General features: G+C 44.9%; 1 protein-coding gene across 4 annotated transcripts in view; it reads left to right on the top strand.

Annotated features, from left to right (window-relative positions):
• Positions 1-11775, top strand: part of SYBU (syntabulin) — a 59288-nt gene extending 47513 nt beyond the window's left edge. For 3 of the 4 annotated variants that reach the window (XM_054985515.1, XM_054985514.1, XM_054985518.1), the window contains 3 exons: positions 5218-5418; positions 6692-6841; positions 9982-11775. In XM_054985515.1, coding sequence (XP_054841490.1) covers positions 5218-5418; positions 6692-6841; positions 9982-11092 — 1462 coding nt within the window. In that variant the 3' untranslated portion in view covers positions 11093-11775. The remainder of the gene's footprint in view (positions 1-5217; positions 5419-6691; positions 6842-9981) is intronic. The other variant, XM_054985517.1, reaches the window with a different exon arrangement.
• Positions 11776-14268: the final 2493 nt, after the last annotated feature.

The following is a 14268-nucleotide window of genomic DNA, read 5'->3' as shown; positions in this document are numbered from 1 at the left end:
GAATGTGTAACTGGCCCAAGGGACCCCAGCAAACTTCCATGACAAACAGTGACAAGAAGCTTAGCATTTTGCTGAAAGTGGGACTTAAACCACCTGGATGTCCCGGGTTGTACTCCCACACTCTTAACCCCTATGCACATGAATCTGGAATCTTGCTGAGTTCCTTGCAGGAAGAGAAAGGATAAATGTAATAGAAAAGCCAAGTCCGATTGTGCCATCATTATGAAATAGAAATGCCAGTTTTTAAAGAAAATTTCATAAAATTTCCTATACTGAGGGAAACTCAACTATGGCTGATTCCGCACACGTTGGATAATGCACTTTCAATGCACTTTAGCTATCGTTTGGAAGTGGATTTTTTGTTTCACACTCGAAAAATTCAGTTCCAAATGATCTCTAAAGAGGATTGGAAGTGCATTATCCAACGTGTGCGGAATCAGCCATTGTAAGAAATCCAGTCTGCTGGAATTGGGAATTAAATAAGTCCGAGCTGCATGAGTAACATGATAGCAATTGTTCTATCATTTCCTCCCTAAAATGAAGTTAGTTGCACTTTAAGACGTTTGAGTTAAAGTCATTTATAGTGCTAAAAAAAAGAAGACAATTTAACAAGCAAAGGAAACCACAGGGCCAAACTTTGAAATTTCCCTTGAAGTCCTGTATAATATCCTTTCAAATACTGTTCTCAAGCCAGTGAGGCAAATTACGCCTGCCAAAAATATATCTGCTGTGCCATGTGTACAAAAAGCAAATAGTTTCTCTGCCTTTATGATTTCCTCTGTGGAGGAGGAGCCAGGTGCAGGTCTGACAGAACCACTCAGTGCACAAGTAATATCCAGATAGGTCTGAAACAGTTCTCTGTTGAGTTCTTATAAACAAACGCGAACGAGCCGCCCAAACCACAACTACAGGAGGCTGGCTTCCAGCACACTCATTCTGCCACCTGGTCTGCATGAAGTGTTCCATGTGCAAGGGAAGTTCCAGCAAAGGCCACATCAAGGGCCATTTGCCACTTGATTGCTTGCTCGGGACAATCATATATGCGTTCTGTCATCTCCATTTTTTGCTTTATAAACAATTTGGAGTATCTCAGCCCAGGGATGAACAGCTTGTTTTGCACTACCTGTAGGAGATATTTGCCATGCCCCTTTGCCTGTTATATTTATACAGTTAGCCTTTTTGCAGAAAGCCAATGCAATGTCACCAGCTGGAGGGGTAAAGATTATTGGCACTGCTGGCCCTCCCCCCCCCCCGAAAAAAGATGGTTCAGCTGCCTAAGATTACTGAGAACTTAGTTGTTGGTCCAATCAGCGCTTTGGATGGGAAAGGATGATCTGTGTACATTGCCACCAGCGAACAAAACAGGGTACAAATCCAGAGGTTGGATCTTGCAGATGCATTCCAGTATGGAGGGGTGAATTTCCTCCGGCAACAGGAGCCCCACTCTGATGTGAGTGATGAAGGAACCTCTGCTAATGGAATAGATCCAGAGGAGTTGCCCGTGTTAGTCTGTAGTTGCAAAATAGTAAAAAGTCCAGTAGCACCTTTAAGACTAACCAACTTCATTGAGGCATAAGCTTTTGAGAACCATGGCTCTCTTTGCCAGATGTATGCATCTGACGAAGAGAGCTGTGGTTCTCAAAAGCTTATGCTTTCAATAAAGTTGGTTAGTCTTAAAGGTGCTACTGGACTTTCTACTATTTTGCTAATAGAATGGATCTGCAGAATCCAACCCAATCCACCCAGGCTTACATTTACTACCAGGGCTGGTGTCAGCATACTATGGAGGTGGGGCAGCTGCCTGGGCCCAGTAGGGGCCACTGCTGCTGACTCCCTGCTAATGCATCTCTCCTGATGCCTGCACTTACAGCCTTCCACTGGCTGCTTTAGCACCTGTGCTCCCAGCTGCATATGCTGCCTTGCATTACTGCAGAAAGGCATGTGGATGGTGCACAACAGGGCTTTTTTTCTGGGAAAAGAGGTGGTGGAACTCAGTGGGTTGCCCTTGGAGAAAATGGTCACATGGCTGGTGGCCCCACCCCCTGATCTCCAGACAGAGGGGAGTTTAGATTGCCCTCTGCGTCACTCAGCAGCATGGAGGGCAATCTAAACTCCCCTCTGTCTGGAGATCAGGGGGTGGGGCCACCAGCCATGTGACCATTTTCAAGCGGTTCCGGAACTCCGTTCCACCGCGTTCCAGCTGAAAAAAAGCCCTGTGGCACAAAGCATCAACATTCCAAGTGGCCATGACAGAGGCACTCCTAGATACCTCATTGAGGAAAGGGTGTGCCAACGCTGTGGGCAGCTGTGACTGCCAGTGGTAGGAGAACTGGTGAGCGAGCAGAGTAAGGACCCACAGGCAGGTGGGCACATGTGGGTGGGAAAGAAGGAGGAGCCTAGTAATGGGCATGAGGGGGCTGGGCACTCTCTGCCCAGGGACCCCAAAGGAAACTGGAGGAAACTGTGCTGGATTTGTGGGGTGAGGAGCTTTCTGTAAGGCAACCTCATTGACAGAGAGCCTACCTAAAGTTGAAAAAGAAGAAACCAGCATTTGAAGTCAACAGTACCAGACCTTTAAACAATTCAGAGGCAAAATTTCTCCCCTCCACACCCCCTCTTCTATTGAATCTAGGCCTGCCAACTCTAGGTTGGGAAATTCCTGAGGAGGACGAGGTTTGGGGAGGGACCTTGGAGGGCTAATAATGTCATCAAGTCTCCCCTCCGAAGTAACCATTTTCTTCAGGGGGATGGATCTCTGTAGTCTGAAGATCAGTTGTCATTTCAGGAGGACTCCAGGCCCCACCTGGACACTGGCAACCGTAGCAGAATCCCTTCCATGAAGTGGGGGTTGGGAGAAGCTCAGTTCAAGCAGCAGCACAGTTGCAGTGATGAAGGCAGTTGCAGCAGCTCCTCCTCCTCACTTTTAGGTTAGCTTCCACAGCACCAAATTGCAGCCCTCCCACTCCCTTCCCCAGTCGTACATTTACCCAGCTGTCTAAGGTCAGACCTCTCTGTGACGCTGGCAGAGGCTCTGTGTTGCCTTTTGTGACTTGGAATATCATTTTAACCAAGGGCTCCCAACCTTGTTGAACCTGTGGGCACTTCGGGCATTTTGAGAACAGTTGGTGGGTACCACCCCAAAATGGCTTCCATGGGTGCTGAGGTAATTCATAAAACATTGGGAAGTTTGAAGCCAAGCGTCCATCTAGGATGGACACGGCTCTTTCTGAAGCACAAGCACAAAGGGGATGCCTCCTGGGCTTTTCTGAAGCACACCCTGCTCCATTGAGGTGGAGGAAAGCCAGGACTTGGTCTTCGCTTTGGGGAAGAAAGCAGTGGGTGCCAAGAAACACATTGGCAGGCTCCAGCGTTGGTGATAACTAAGTCTGAATTGCACGGCAGCCGTTCTACAGCTGCTGCATATCCTTTGTTTGCAAGCTACAGATCTTGTGTTGCTCATGGATCCTGGTCTAGTGTGCAAATCAAGCGTGTCTCAGTACTAATGTGGATTACAATACAGTTTAAACTAGACTTGAGCTTTTAAAAATTATTTATATTTTTACGTCATTCGCACCTCACCTTTCTTCCTTGTGGAGACCCAAAGTGGCTTACATCATTCACATCTCCTCCATTTGTTCCTCAGAACAAACCCTGGCCGATTCCACACGGCTTACCTGAAGCCGGGACATTGCAGATCATGCCGGAAAAAACGCAGAAGTTCGTGTTTTCTTGCGCGATGTCGCGCAAAACCCGCGCAAGAAAACGCGATCTTCAGTGTTTTTTCCGGCATGATCTGCAATGTTCCGCAACATCCTGGCTTCAGGTAAGCCATGTGGAATCAGCCCCTGTGATACAGGTTAAGCTGAGAGTCTATGACTGTCCCAGCAAGCTTCAAGGGCAGAGAGGGGAATCGAACTTGGCTTGCCCAGATCCTAGTCCAACACTAGCCACGACACCACACTGGCTCTCCGGGTTATGTGAATTTCATCCGGGAAGGTCTTTTGCTTCATCAGCTTCACACTAAAATCAGAACTAAAAACTTGCTGGCCCCAAGTGAGTTTTACATTCCAGGCCTGGGAGAGCCCTCTCTTCACTTCCCCAAGTACATGATAGCTCCAAAGCTGGAAAAACTAAGCAAAGATGGCGATTCTGCAGTCAGTGGCAGGCCCCTAGTGGGTCTGTGGTCTTCAACAGCTCCCTGAATGTGCCAACACCCCTGATGCCAGGCCTGATGGAAGAAAGTAGTACAAACTAATAATCTCAGGGGATGGCATATTAAGATGTTTTGGAGCAGAAGGATTATCAGTTTCCCCTACCATGGGATAAGGAAAAATGTGCTTTGTTACAATGTTGTAAGAGTTCTCCTTTCTTTTAAGAGCCATACTATTTTGCCATGCTAAGCCTGAGAGGCAGGGGTGACATTTTTATTTTGAAAGTAAGAAAGCTTGTATTACCTGTGAATAATCGAGCAAGATGCTTCTATTGTTCCACTGGAAAATCAATTCTAAATGGTTCAATTGTTGCCTGGACAGTAAATTTGTCTGAGTCTTTTTATTGCATTTAACAAATGGTAGAGCATTTCTCCAAAGCAAGAAGCCTTTTTCCAGCAGAAGAAGAAAACACGTCTTCGAGAGGAAGTTCATAGTGCTAGAGAAAGGCTCCACTACTAACAAGTAGCTTTAGGATCCAGGCCAACATCTTTATTTTTTAGTGCATTAGATTGTTTTGTATCCTGTCTTTCAACCAACAAATTAAAGGCAGCATGTATGGAGCCGTTCCATTTTTATTCCTGTTATTTTTCAAGAGAATTCTTGCCAAACATAAGGTCAGGCAGGACACAAGCCATGGCTAAGAAAACATAAATTTAGTTTGGAGTACTGACAAGCCACGGTTTACGATCAGCAAGATAATAACAAGTAGGTTTGAAGCAGATTTACAAAGGATAGTTCTTGCTAACTCTGGCTCGGTGTTATTTCTGAATTGACAACTATCCTTGCAGGCATTAATGGCCCTCTGGATGCCTTTCACCACAGACATTGAAATGCTGAGCAGATGGAAACCCAGATCAGACAAGGAAGTTCTAAACCATGGTTTGCTCAGAGAGTCATGATCGGAAGGACATTTTAACTAATCAGTAACTTTTTCAAGGGCATCTAGTGCACTTCGCGTATGAGCATTTAATACTCTGTAATGCATTGTTTTTGGTTTCTATTCTAGTCGGGGGCCTCATGGACGGAATAGCGGATCTTTGTCCTACAAGACTGGGTCTAGTCCTCCAACATCCCGCGAGAAGGACATCCTGTCAATGCTGTGCAAAAACCAGTTGAGTCCCATTAGCATCCATCAGAATTATGGAGCTTCTTCGGCCAGCAGCAGCAATTCAGGTTCATTCAAGGGAAGCGATAGCCCCATTACGAGGCAAGTGAGCTTCTCCAGCCCTTTGTTTCTAAGTCTCTTCCATCTCCAGCTGTCATCCGAATCTTGAATGGCAGCAGAAGATTGTCGTCAGCACACATTCTTGCAGGCTTTTAAAAGGCCGTGTGTGTCTTCCTAGGTTAAGGTTTGTGTTAATTTCACTTCTAAAACAGTCTCTGGTAGGCCAGTGTATCATTTCACACTGCTTGCCATTGCCTTGACCTGCAACTGCTGCAAAAACAAACGGGGGTGGGCTTTGGTGCCTCTACTGACAGGTGTCACCTGTCCACTCAAGTCAAGGAATATTTGCCTTCCAGGTTCCATCTCCTTGGAGTAATTTAATGGGCTCCAGAATACACAATTTGAGGATTGCAGCCATAGTTAGTATTGGTTTGATTCCCAGGCCCAAGGATGAGGCAATCCTGAAGATCAAAATGAAGCCATCTCTCCAGCCAGGTTAATGGTGCACAAATAAGGTGGCCAATCCTGTCCCTTTAACAGAGGTTTAATGTGCAGAAATCTATAACTGAAGCGTGCTGATTGCTGCAGAGTGCACTGATATTAAAGGGACTGGCCCAGAGTTACCAGTCCCTCACCCACAGGTGCTGCCAGCCACCGCTCACCTGGCTTGCAGGGGGCGGGGCATGGGGAACTGTCTGACCACGTACACTCTACCCAGGAGGCACACAGCCGAAATTGGTGCACATGCTCACAGTTGCGGAACTAAAGGGAAGCACAGACACCATTATTGCAGAGCACTGATGGGAAGAGGGCTGGACCATCTGGTACATGGCACAAGTATGGTTGCCAAAAGTATGGTTGCCAAAAAAAGCGCCAGCAAAATCAAACTCCTAGTTTTCCCGAAAGTATTTGTGGGTGGAGGTTAGTAAGGAGAGAAGACCATCCTGCTTCTGTACTTTATGCCACTGCAAACAGTTCAAACTGTTGTTTATAACTAGAAGATCAGGCTGTCGTGTGCCACCTTGCGTCCTCCTGAGTTCCTAACAACCCCACAGGCTCTGGTTCTCTCCAATGTATCAGCATCATTTGCACGCAGTAATCTTGATGCCTAATTACTGCAGTTTCAGATGAGGTGACAGGGGATCGGGAAAAGATGTACTTCACTAGCAGCCTACATCCAGCCATAAGCAAGGCGGTTGATTCACACTGTCATGTACCCAATCAAATCACGGGTTCTTACTGTGAGCAGAATGTTCAGTTCTACCTAGATAAAAGCATAAAAAGTTGCATGGGCAACAATGTCTGTCTTTTCCAGGCGGTCTGCACGATACACCTCTTGTGGCGAGAACCATGGTATTAAACCACCGAGTCCGGAACAGTATTTGACTCCCCTGCAGCAAAAGGAAGTGACGGTGAGGCATCTGAAAACAAAACTGAAGGAGTCTGAGAGCAGACTTCAAGAAAGGTAACCTTTCGTACTGGAAAGGGATTTAATACATAAAGGCGGTCTTTCTTTTGAAGGCTCTTTTGGGCATTTTACATGTGACAACAGCTTAAACTGTATCTCCTCTAACTGTAGAATTTTTTTACTCTCGTGTACACTACTGAAACATTCTGAAAACCTGAAGTCAGCTGCAACATAATGTCTTATACATTAGTCATCTTAAAACTTTTTCACACCAAGAACTCTCTTTTTACCCCAATCAATGACATAATTTTGTTGAAAGAAATATTTATTTATAATGTTTATACCTTGCCATTCCCAACACAGATTTAAAACAGCTTCCAGACATTTGATTAAAAGAGGAAGAAAAACTTTAGGAAAAGATCCACAACAACAAATATAAATGAATGCCTGCAAAATTGTTTATGCCCCATAAGAAGCCTTGGCAAACAATCCTGCCGGACAACATTTTCTCCAACCAGAACCCAAGGTGCCTGTTCCATAGGGTGGAAGGCACATCTCAACAGGAATAGTCTTTGATGGATGACCCATGAGCAGTTCTCTGCAGGGAGGATAGCAAGGAGAAACTGACCCAAGAATCGCACATGACGTGGGGGGATACTAAGGGAGACCATTCCTCAGGGATGATAGTCCCAGGTCATGATGGGCTTTCATAAGCAAGATCCTTGAACTGGACTTGGAAACAAATGAGCACACGAAGCTGCCATATACTGAATCCGACCATTGGTCTCTCAAGGCCCGCATTGTCTACTCTGACTGGCAGCAGCTCCATGAGGTCTCAAGTGGAGAAGGTGTTTCAGTTCACCTGCTACCTGATCCTTTAAGCTGGAAATTCCAGGGACCTTCTGAAGGCAAGGCCACTTTCTGCATGCAAAGCAGACACTCCCCTGAGAGTCACAGGCCCATCCAAACGTAGCCAGTGTAGTACCTTCAAAACGGGCAACATGCAGATCCCTCTTTTTCTCCTTCCTATTTCAGCCTTTGCTAGGGCATAACTTGACTATAGAAGCACTAGCTTAACAGCCATTCCTTTTCCCAAGACTGTCCTAGGAATTGTAGTTCCACAGAGAGGATAAAGATTTCTAGCCGAGATTTGTAGCACCTACATCCAAAACTTTGGAGGGGGAGGGGGCTGTGATGTTTAAACTAGTATAGAAGCAATATGAATTTTATAGTACAGTCACATCCTGGCTCTTCTTCTTCCCCACCGTCTTCGCTTTTCGCTTCTTTAAAAATCAGTGTTGTCTGATGTGCACACCCCAACCCACTGGCTGAAAGCCATTAGTGTACACCAAGTTACTGAAAGATGGGTATGCACTTTTAATATTATTGTTTTAGTAGACAAGCAATATGGGTTTGTAATATTTGCCCATTAAATCTGTATGAAGTGCCTCTTTTGAAATCTAATATGCCCCAATGTTGTAAAGAGCTGCCTTTTCGAGCTCTCTCTCTCTCTCTCTCTCTCTCTCTCTCTCTCTCTCCAAGTGGAGGGAGCTGACGGAGCAGGGACTGGACTCAGCACTGAGGAATTAGCAGCCTCTTCTGGGGGTCAATTCTTACATGACCTTTGGAATGCTTTTTGCTGCTTTGGGTTTACTGCCTCCATTTCTCGGTCAGCTTTCATCGGTCTGAAAGTTTTAGCACTTTGGGGGGACGCGGAAATAGCTTCACGTTGATATGACTGAAGCGCTGCCTCACAGATCGCGTTGCTTGTGCAGATGATATGTTGCTCACATGAATAGAAAAACCCGGTGGCCTCTGGGAGAGAAGCCTGGGTTATAAGGAGACATTCTTAGCTGGTCTTAAAACTGATCTGTACAGTAATGATACCTACATGACCTGTTGGGCATCAAAATCTGCATCTCTTTATCGGAGGCTTGAGTATCCATGAATTACAAGGTGGGATCTTGCCACACAAAAGACAAGATGATGAAGGTCTAAAAGTTTTGATTCCAATTTTTGAGGAGGTACATCTTGCCACTTACATTCTGTTTCCTGGTACTAGAAAGACTTCTGGTTCTGTGGCTGGGGGAGGGGAGCATGGAGCAGGAAAAAAATGTGAGAATGTACAGTACTGTCTGAGTCTCAGAAACGCTTTGTTTGCCAAAACTGCAGTGTTTTGTCATTTAAGAGGAACAATTGCTGCGTTGCTGCTTAGATCCATTATTCCAAAGGCCGTTCTGTAGAGGAGATGCAGCTGGAAACGTGCATTAGATGGGGCTTTGTTTCATCTGTTAAAAGAAGATTTAGAGCCTACACTAAGATTCTGAGCTGTGCTACATGTGACTTTGCCAGTGCTGATATGTAACCCTGATGGCTGCTGCTTCTCTGTAGAATACCACAATGGGAAGTGTAGAGTTGCAGGGTGAAAGTGGTGCACAGGGAAACCCTTCTTCCCCTGTTGCAGCTTCTCCACTCAAGTCAACTCCTCCCAGTTCTGCTTTTTTGTGAAGAAGTGGCCATTGGAGATATGTTACCCACAGCTGCAATTTCAGTTTCTTACATACATACCAATTGAGTCCTGACAGTTTTTCCAGTGGCACAAAGGGGAAGAGACGTGATCTTCCTTGATTCCCTTCTCCCCTGCATACTTATCCTGCGTGCAGGTCCTGTGATTCCTTAGGTAGCCTTTGTGGGAGCCAAGAGTAGGCCCTCTCACACCAGTGGGAAAGTTGGAAGGATCCCTCTAGAAAAAGAATAATGGATCGGAACCGTTCCGTTAATGGCGGAACAGTCATCTGAAACAAAGACCCTACCACAGATAAAGGAGGCTCTTCTACCAGTGGAAGAGACTCTTGCATCAGTGGAAGGTTTGTTCAGCCAAAGGAAACACTACCATTAGTGGAACAGATCCTTAAGATCCAACCCAGTACAAGAAAAGACTTGATAGAGTTGTTATACTTCTAAAGTAATTATGGCTGAAAGGTGAGGGCAGCTGGAAGCCTAGGAGAATCTTGTCCTTTTCTTCTTGTGCAAGCCAGTTTCCTTATCCTTTGGATAGTCCTCCTACCTATAGATAAATTACTTTCAAACTCAGACTTCACCTCTGTGCATTTTGTTCACTGTCACTTTGTCATCACACTTTTGTCAACCAGTAAGAGCAGAATTTGTTCACAGGACCTGATGTTTTTATTCTTTAGAGAAACAGAAATCAAGGAACTGAAATCTCAGCTGGCCCGCATGAGAGAAGACTGGATTGAAGAGGAGTGTCACCGTGTGGAAGCGCAGCTCGCCTTGAAAGAAGCAAGGAAGGAAATCAAACAACTCAAGCAGGTCATTGAAACCATGAAGAACAGCTTGGCTGAAAAAGACAAAGGGATTCAGAAGTATTTTGTGGATATCAACATCCAGAATAAGAAACTGGAATCCTTACTCCAAAGTATGGAAATGGCACAGAACGGTTCCTTTAGTGAGGAACGGGGTCTCGAGTATGAGTGTGGGTCACCTGATAAGTCCTTGGGGACGAGTGCAGTGTATTCCAAAATGGCAGACAATATACTTGGGGAAGACCAATCTACGGAGGATCTGGCAGATAGTGGCGTGCTGCTTAGCGATGATGTGGCTAATGGGAATGACTTATTTGAAGAGACAGTGATTGCTACCACACCTGAACTTGGGCTTCCAGCTCTCTTTCCATCTTCCGCTTTAAATCCTCTGGACTCCATGCCAAATCTAACAAACTCAGCAGAAGAGGATGAGAATGGCAACTGTGGTGTGGCAATGGAACAGGCAGTTCAGGCTGATGTTTTGTTGTATAGCTCGGGCTTAGAACAGCTGATTCAGAACCTGTTCAAACCACAAGATGGTCGTCCCATCAGCCCATCTCCAAGTTTAAGAGAATCAGATGGATCTTGTCCCGAAAGCTTCACAAACTCGCTTGTGGACTTGACTCCATGTGACCCAAATTCTGCAATCCTTTTGTCTCCCATGGAGTCGGTGCACGGTGCCGTAGATTCTAGGTATTATGAAAACCGGGTCATGAAGGAACTGGACTTCACAGACTATCCAACCGAAATGTTTGAGAATGTCAAGAAAATGTCTGAGGGAAAAGTCATGAAGAGATACTGGAGCAGCAGCTTCCTTGTTGATCTTATGGCTGTTGCTGCCCCCATTGTGCCGACGGTAATATGGATGCTGAGTACTCAGAAAGGAGGGATTCATCCTGTCTACAGCATCGGAGCTTTGCTTCGTGGCTGCTGTGTGGTAGCCTTGCATTCCCTTCGCCGTGTACCCAGCAACATCCATCTCTAGGTGTAACTTCTTTATATGGTGGTCTGAGAGGCCAAGCTCTGATGGGTGTAGCAAGGTCATGAGAAAGCTTGTGTCTGTAATAGTGGGTCTGGTCGAAAAGTTTGATTTGCACTATATTTAGTTGAAAACATGTTCATTGTTTGAAACTGAAGAGGAAAAACTGTTGGTGGCATGAAGACTCGTTTCCACGAAGTGTAAACACAAATGCATTTTAGAAAGCATGCTCAGCACTTCTCATTCTGTCGTCAGGTGTATGGATTGTTATACCAAATGTTTTCCGATGTGAGGGTGGGGGGAAGGTTCATTCTTGCAAAGGCAGCTTACATAGTCTTGGCATGTATTGTCTGTCCATGCTTCTTGGTGCGCTTAAATTATGTAATCGCCCCTGCATTCCACTGCTCCGATCCCGTGTATGAGGGGACCGTAACCAAAAAGTTTAAAAAAGCATTATTGTAGATGGGAGTCTTTAATCTCGTTATGTTTTTTTATAAATATGGCTGTGAATATATTTTATGAAGTATGTTTTAAGTCTTAAATGAAGTCTTACTTGGAATGTGCTGATGTCACTCAAGTTGTGTGAAGGATAATTTAAGTGTATGGTGTAATAATTTATTTTCTTGTTAAATAATCTTTCAAGGGAAAAAAAAACATTTATAACTGTAAGTAAAGCATGTTGAAACTGACTTGGCGTCTTTGTTTTTTTTGCCAACCCAGGATCAGTGTAACTTATTTGAATGTTCACTTGTGTTTCTGAAACAGGAGGGATTGTGGTTTGCTCTCCCCCACCTCACAAAACCGAGAAACTCCTACTAGATTTTGGTTTAAATGATTAAAGAGCCCAAGTTACACATAAAAACAAAGCTTTAAGGCAGCAATTCCTGCTGTGGTACCCCCTTCCTGACCCCCTTCCACATTCTTTCTTTATCCCTTCCTTCTCAGGGTTGTATCTTTATCTTCCTTTGTTCTGTTCACACTTCCTCCTTTTCTTCTTTGTTAGCTTTCTCATTCCTTCCTCTTTTTCTGCCCCTCTTGGGTCTCCCCATCCTGCACCCCTACCCCATCCCACTTCTCCAGCTGCCTTTGAGTTGATGGGAAGATGGAGAAGGCGCCGTGGTGGTGATGGAACAGTTGCGGGGTGGGTGAGGAGCCAGGGTCCAACTGCCTTCTGCAATACCTGGATAAATAGTTTAAAGGGGAATGCGCTCCTCAGCTCACAACTTGATTTCATTTGTGTTCATTAGGAAAGTGTGTTTACTTTAAACTACTTCATCACAACAATTCTACCATCAGCAGAAGGGAAATGTGGTGGAGAAACTGAAGTACCCAATATATGAAAGCAATTACAAGCAGCAGCAGCAGAGATGAAGAGAATGAAGGACGAGAATGAAGAATTTACACACCTTGGTTACAACTAAGGAAATGTAGTCTACTCTCCTGGCACCTGCCACACCCAGAATACCATCTCTCTTATACACACACATTTTACCGGGCTTATGGAACTCCTTGTATTGGTTTCAACTAACAGAGGGGTATACAAGTCCCTGATTTTGCAAAAATTTGCAGATGGCAATAAAGCCTACCTCTAATTTATTTCAACTGGCTAAATATAGTAAGATCAGACAGTTATGTTGGGTTGGATCCCACAGAGTCCGTTGGTGGGAGGTTGCCTGTCCCCCAGGAGCAACATTTCAGTGAGGCAGTAGGACCAGAGGAGGCAACAGAGTCACGCTCCAGTGACAGAAATACTTCTTCCAGTAGAAACTTGGTAGGATCTAATCCACAATTACCCAAGTGTTTCTGGGCCTTCTACAAAAAGTATTTTAGATTCTTCCTGGAGGGCAGGTCTGCCACTGTAAATAACCTCGTATTTATTTCTACTATATAGTTAACTTCCTGTAGCAGTTAGTCATAGGCAGACTTCAATTTTCTATGTAGTCCACTCTGAATTCTTACTAAAATCCACTGAAGTTTTAGTATATTCTTACTGCTGTTACAGAATTTCCCCTAGGAGTGAAATGAGGGGACACATCACAATTTACATCATAATTAGCCCATTTCTGTGTTTTGGAAGTTACGTGTTTCTGTGTTATGGCTCCTCGATACCAGTGGAGCCATAACTCTAGGTCCTCCTCTTCCTGTTGTATGGCTGGCCATTTATGTCATGCAATTTCCTGCCATGTTGTTGGAAGATCAGTAGGTCCCACACTGCTGCCTAAAGTTTTACAGTGGGTCCCACCTCTAGAACTGTTGAGGACCACTGCATTAGAGCCTTAGCATGAAGAATCTGTCTCCTGAATGATAATTCCAGCTTCTTGTACACTCTAAACATAAAACTGGCACTAAGAGAAGCAGATCAAGTGGCAACTCTTAAAATCCTTGTTTATAGGGCAGGACTGACAGATCAAATTGAAAAACGGTTCCAGGTCATGCAAAAGATGCTGGAAAAAACAAGAATCCAGAGAAAAGTTTCTCCAGCTGCCTTTTGCTTTGACAAACAGCGGAACAATTTGGTCAGCATGCTAAATTAAGAGATGGGTACTGGGCTGCAGTAATTCATCTCTGCTCCAGTAACTGTCTATTTCCCCCTCCCCTTAGGAGACCTCAGTATTTCCATGAGGCACACTTCAGAGTTTGGGATGCTTGGAACGGAGATGCAGCAACTCCTTAGTAACAGGGAAAGTCAACACCAGAGCTACAAAACAAACCTGACTTAACACATTGAACTGTAGTCATGAGGAACTGAAAGCGGCTGTCTCACCTCAGCGCTGACATCACACTCCTGCCTTGAGCACAGGAGTCAGTCACCTCTGGCTGCCATCGAATGACCTACTCAGATGTCACATGGGGGCTAGGCAACCATGTAGTAAATGGGATTTAAGTTCACAAGATAACTTCCTTGCATTAAATCACACCACTGGTTTGAAAGCAGGTGATTTGGGTCAACACCGAAGTCTTTCCATGAAAATAGGAATGCAGATGTTTGTTACTCATGCACAGAAAATGTATGTTACTTGTACTATCTCAGGATCTGAATTTTCAGATACCTGGCCTCAGGTACTTCAAGATGCTGACATGTAGGCTATGACAGAATGAGGGAAAAAACTAGAATAGTTGAGCCGTGTTGCTTTTGCTTGCAGCCGTTACGATGAATTGCAGTTCTGGAATACAAATGCTCA

Source organism: Eublepharis macularius, chromosome 7 (assembly GCF_028583425.1).
Source record: "Eublepharis macularius isolate TG4126 chromosome 7, MPM_Emac_v1.0, whole genome shotgun sequence".
Classification (NCBI taxonomy): domain Eukaryota; kingdom Metazoa; phylum Chordata; class Lepidosauria; order Squamata; family Eublepharidae; genus Eublepharis; species Eublepharis macularius.
Note: the sequence above shows the minus strand (reverse complement) of the source record. Positions and strands in the feature narration are given on the sequence as shown.